This window comes from Nanorana parkeri, unplaced genomic scaffold (genome assembly GCF_000935625.1).
Source record: "Nanorana parkeri isolate BGI_ZX_2015 unplaced genomic scaffold, ASM93562v1 scaffold464, whole genome shotgun sequence".
Classification (NCBI taxonomy): domain Eukaryota; kingdom Metazoa; phylum Chordata; class Amphibia; order Anura; family Dicroglossidae; genus Nanorana; species Nanorana parkeri.
Window position 1 is genome coordinate 635,515 of NW_017306732.1, and position 5,955 is coordinate 641,469.

Here is a 5,955-nt window from a genome sequence, read left to right on the forward strand (position 1 = left end):
ATATATATATATACAGTATATACCTTTTCAGGCTTCCTTTGACATGTTTGTTGCAGCTGTGTTATTTATTTTTTACATAATTTAGGGTAGCGCAAATCAACAATTTCTTTTTATATTTAATCATTTGCACACAAAATGCCACTTGTGGACCTGTCCTTAAAATGAAAAAAAATGTCTGTTGTATAAAAAACGCATGTCTATTGTTATTGCTGGCAATAAGCAAATGGTAGATGTAAGTAATTGTCCACCCAGCTCTAGCTTAACAGCTTTTTACATTACATCTGCATAATGTTGTTTTATGGTCTAAACATCTGAAGATTTCTTGTAATAATACCAGGATTTATGACTTTAGACACTGAACATAACTTTGATCTGACACAGTTTGGCTGTAAAATGCTGTGTGGAGTTTTGTTTCTTTTCCTTGAATTCAGTTTATTGAATGTCCAAAACCAACACTAAATCATTCATGATTATGTCTGCAAAACTTCTCTTTTTATAATATGGAACAAATGCAGTTTTATGAAAAAATGAATGTCATTTCACTAACTGTGCAAATTAATTGTGTGGCTATAATATTAGAGGATATTTCTAAGAAAAATGGAAAGCCTTCTATTTGGGATTCTCTATGCAGTGGAATGAACATGTTCTGCCTTCCACAGAGTAACTGTAATAGTGTGACTTAATATATTTAATTGTTGGTCATTGAAATACAGTGTTTAATATCTATTTTCTCACTTTGAAGTAAGCCACCTGATATCTGTCATCGTTGACTTCCTTTTCTGAAAAATCTGGTTGCCTAGCATAGCATTTATGCAAAAACTTTGGCTTTAATATTTTGCCCACTGATTGTTAGGCAGATAAAGATTTCTGACTCTTCTTTGACTTTTCTGATCTACATACTTGTTCTAAATTAGTAAGGTGCAGGGTCAGTATAGCAGCCAGTCAACTTTCATTTGCAGTAGATGAACATTGGCAGTACCTGTATATTTTCCATGGCAGGTTTAAAGTTTTACTAAAAATTTGTAAAATAATTGTAACAGTAGGGAATGGTATGAAGGTATCATCATTTTGTTGACTAAATATTGTTAATTTTTTTCGTAAGTTTAAGAATACACAATAGAAACATGTATGTATTATACAAAGTTGGTATATCATGGTTAAAGAAGGATGCAAATAGGAGAAAGAAACTGTGTTGGAAAGACAAGGATAAAAAGGGGAAGAAGACAAACCTTCCTTTCAAAAGACTTGCAGAGTAAGCAACATATCATATACAATTGTACGCTATACTAGAAAGTAATGATCTGTATGGAGCAGTAGATGGTTGGCATTAGGGTTAGTTTTATGGTTTCTCTTATCCTCAGTATCTAACATCCTCTTCCCAACTAATGAGGGGCCATTTATGGCACAAGAACAGGTCACTGTTAGTTGAAAGGAGCCACCCTAAGTCCTAAGCCATACAAAGTTCATAGTACCCTTAAAAACCATCAATAATCTTAGAAACCACCATAATTTAGCCCTCACTAGTAACATCAAGGCACATAGCTATAATGGCAAATATTTGGCAAAGTGTCCAGATATGTTGCCAAAATTTAGTCAAAGTGAAAACTTCCAATTTAATTCATTCCTCTCTTCTTGTACATAATGCATCTTCTTATCAACTTTAACTCAATACTTATTATAGGTATGGTCCTCTATGTACTTAGTGTACAATACTTAATCGTGTTATTTTTATTTCTTCAGGTTTTAAATTTTGGCTTCATAGATGGCATGGGTAACTTACAAAATGTACACTGTTATGATGTTACTACTTCAATACCATGTATCTTCGTCAGAAGATGGTGAAATAAGATCAAGTAAGCGACCCACTGAACTATATATTGTATTAAAGTCTATTATCCAATGTTATATATAAAAACATTTTGCCTCTGTGATTCAGTTTCCTTGGTCCGTATTGCTTATATAGTGTATGGTTATAACAGTTTTCTATTTGGGGAAAGGGGATGATGAAGAAGGGTTTACTGGTGACTCCAATATCTTCCTATCTTTAGTGGTGAATCAGTTTTTATTGGCATTTTCACAAGATTCACACAATTCGGTTTAAAAAACAAAACATGAGAAGTATGGCAATGTAATACACAGGAGCGTACAATTCACTGAGATGAGCCGAGATTGGCAACTTGAGACAACCAGCATAATCTCTAATAGAAGCCTAAACAGTTTGTGTATATCTGAAGTCCAGATGGGGTGAAAAAAGAAACAGTGAGGATGCACATATTTCCGTGTTATCGGGTCAGGCAGAGGTACGTATCATGGTACACGTCAGCTTTTGGCTAACAGGAAATAGAAAAGGGCATAACATCGTCTCCATCGCTAAAAAAAGTTCTGTGACTTTTTGCATGAATATCTAGGCGTTGTAGGTAGAACATCAAGAGGACAGACACAGGTTAAAGAGTAGGACAGGAAAGAGTAGTGTGAGAGAGGAAGAGGGAGGGAGGGTGGGGGAGAGGGATGGAGGGCTAGGCACTTCCTATCTTTAGGAATGTACTGTACAGAAGGATGAGGGGGTCTCTCTTTTCAGCTTCCTCTGAAAATACCAACATGTAAATCAGAAGTAAAACCCCACAATAAAGATAGGTGTTTCCAACTGTCGTAGGCTTCAATGAAAACATAGAAGGGTTTACACAGAAAAATTATCTACCACAACCTGATCATGAAAACTCACAATGTAAGGGCACAGTCCACAGCAGAGAAGTTCTTAAGCTTGTCATTTACCTCCCTTACACAAATACATACTACCAACCTGACAATGTACTTGACAGGTTGGTGACTCCATTGAAGTGGACCCTCCAGTTACACTATAAAGAATAGCCAAAGAAAGATAGTAAGCATACCTGAGAAGTGTAGGCTGTCAGTCGGTCTTGCAGTAGGGCAGGCATCATGGAACATGTTCGAACTGTGGAAACATAGGAACCACACTGGATCATAATGAAGGAGGTTAGACATGGAAACTGGATAAGGATCTCAAGGGAATGCACAAGACCTGGAAGTTGGATCAGGACTCACCAATGTACTAGGATCCCACATGAGAGCAGTTGATGCAGAATCCCTCAGGGCACAGAGTTTAAGAGCCAGGCGTATTCTCCAGGTGCCCCTTCACAGGGGTTTGGACTTAGCTGTGTGCTGATCCCAGGTCACGACCCCCGGATTCACCCTACTCAAGCACCATGGGCCACGAGTCAGGAAGACACCAGAAAGTAGGTCTGGGGCAGATAGGAACATCAGGAAACAGAAGAGAAGTATAGGTCAGTGGGTAACAGTTTGTAGATCTGGGTCTGGTTGTGGACATGAAAAGCCAGGATACAAACCAGAGGTCCAGGCAGGTAACATACATGGATAACCAGGAAACTAAGTCAGAGGTTGGTGGACAGCAATCAGTGGACAAGGATGCAAGCTGGAAGCAAAAGGGTTCATAAGGGGTACAGCTAGCTAGCTTAATTAAAGTGTTGCTTCGGCAGTAATCCAAAAGCTGCGCTGAGTTTAAATGTACCAGACAGTTGTAGAAGATTTGTTACAGCCATGAGAGGAAGAGGACCACCCAAACTGGTCTAGAGAGAAGGCCACATGTGGCTGGTTGCGATCCACACTCCCTTGATTATGTGAAGTCACCTTGATTAAACACAGCCACTCTAAGAAAATCCCAAAAGTACACATGGCCATATGTCACAGAAGCAGATCCAGAGATGGAATGAGGAAGGTAAGTAGCTGGTTAACACATCCCCTACTTTTAAATGTAAGGATATTGAGAACCATAGGGGAGTTCAGTGACCATTTAAATACACAAGCCTTCAGTGCATCCAGGAACAGGTAGTACACAGTAAGTGGTGATGGGAGGGGGATGAGCTAGGTGTCCCCCCCCCCAACTGGAATGCCAATTCAGGCACAATGAAGCAGTGGACATTACAACATTGTTTGCTTACGACAGCTTTGTTCAAAGTGGTGAGTCTATCACAGTAACGCAGCGGCTATTTCGTCGAGAATTCAATGTTGAAATCAATGTTCAATGTTGGTTGACATGGAGCCGTTCCCAGTCGCAACACGGTCCTCAGGTTTGTTGAACATTTCAGAACAACCGGAAACATTATTAACAAGAAACCACCAGGCCCCGCCCCGCACTGCAAGGATGCTGGAAAACATTGCACACGTGAGAGGGGCACTGGTTAGGAGCCCGGGGCGGTCTGCTCGAAGATATGCAAGTGAGTTAGGGTTGAGTCGTGAATCAGTGAGAACCATTTTACAGAGAGATTTAAGATTCCATCCATACAAAATGCAGGTTGTTCAACAGCTCAATGTGAGAGATTACGAGCAACAAAAAGACTTTGCTGTGCGAATGTGGTTCTAATTGATTCACGACTCAACCCTAACTCACTTGCATGTCTTTGAACAGATCATCCCGGGCTCATAAACAGTGTCTCTCTCACCTGTGCAATGTTTTCCGGCGTCCTTGCAGTGCGGGCATGGCCAGGTGGTTTCTTGTTTATAATGTTTCCGGTTGTTCTGAAATGTTCAACAAACCTGAGGACCGTGTTGCGACTGGGAATGGCTCCATGTCAACCAACATTGAACATAGATTTCAACATTGAATTCTTGACGAAATAACCGCTGCGTTGCTGTGCTAGACTCACCACTTCGAACAAAGCTGTCGTAAGTAAACAATGTTGTAATGTCCACTGCTTCACTGTGATTGAATTGGCATTCCAGTGGGACACACACACACACACACACACACACCTAACTTGTCCCCCTCCCATCACCACTTACTGTGTACTACCTGTTCTAAAAAAGTCCAACTCCCGTTGGTCACCCTGTAGAATTATTAGATGCCATAGACACTTGTTTGACTGAATATACTATAAAATAATGTCAAATTAGCTTTTATAGGGCCATAACATCATAAGACATTTTATAAGGGTTATGTGTTCTTGCCCTGTTGTCCTTGCAAGTAATGCAGGAATTTGCTGTTCTATTAGAACTAGAGGCACATTCTCCTTAACTAAATGTGTTGGAATATTTTTATTCTTTTTATTCACTGATGAATAACCTCAGTAACATAGTTAATGGATCAGCTTACCAATATTAACCCAAGAGTCCAAACAATTGGTTTAGTATAATTCAGAAGATAGAATTTACAGATGTTGGTGCAATGCGAAAAGAGGTGATATTCTTAAGTTTCCCTTGTGATTTGGACACCTTCTGTTTTTTTAAGGTGTACTTAGACTTTATTCTAGGGAATTGCTTTTGTTTGGCTCAATGTGTTGGCAATGGCTTTTGATGTTTCAGATTACTTTTTTTCCATCTCAGCTCTTTGTTGCACTTCTAGGGATTTATATTGTTAAATAAGACTATTCTGGATAAAAGAAAGATTCCACTGAATCACCACTGAAAAGCAATATGGAACATAGTGCTATATTTATTACATTTTAGTGTGTCCCAGTATAAAATAATTTCATGAAACCTAGAGAAGCTGAAGAAGAGTCTGTCTAAAATAGAAGTTGGCAGCCTGCTAGATTTTACATGAAACACCAATTCTTTCAAAGGCTGCAATTAAAAAAAAAAAAAAATATTTTGCCTAAAAAAATCACTCAAGGTTAGACAATAAATATATAAATATCATATATAATAAATCCTCAACAAGGCAGTGGTAGCATTTAGTAATCTGCATATGGCAGATTGGAATGTTAGGGGGAACAAAAAAATTCAAGTATTTTTTACAAATCAGAGGTTTAGGTTTTCTACCTCCCCTGCATTTTAGCAGATCTCCATGTATTAAACAGGAATATTTACAGTGTTATGTATGCATTAGACCAATACAACAACATAAGGGGCAATATCTTTCTTGAGAAATGGCTACCATGCTTTTGAGTACATTTTGGGGCATTTATCATCTGCAGAGATCAC

General features: G+C 38.7%; 1 protein-coding gene across 1 annotated transcript in view; it reads left to right on the forward strand.

Moving 5' to 3' along the window:
• LOC108790317 (collagen alpha-1(XXI) chain-like) overlaps positions 1-5,955 on the forward strand; it is a 173,511-nt gene that overhangs the window by 43,495 nt on the left and 124,061 nt on the right. Inside the window, exon 2 of the mRNA XM_018560551.1 lies at positions 1,741-1,853. Coding sequence (XP_018416053.1) covers positions 1,763-1,853 — 91 coding nt within the window. The 5' untranslated portion in view covers positions 1,741-1,762. The remainder of the gene's footprint in view (positions 1-1,740; positions 1,854-5,955) is intronic.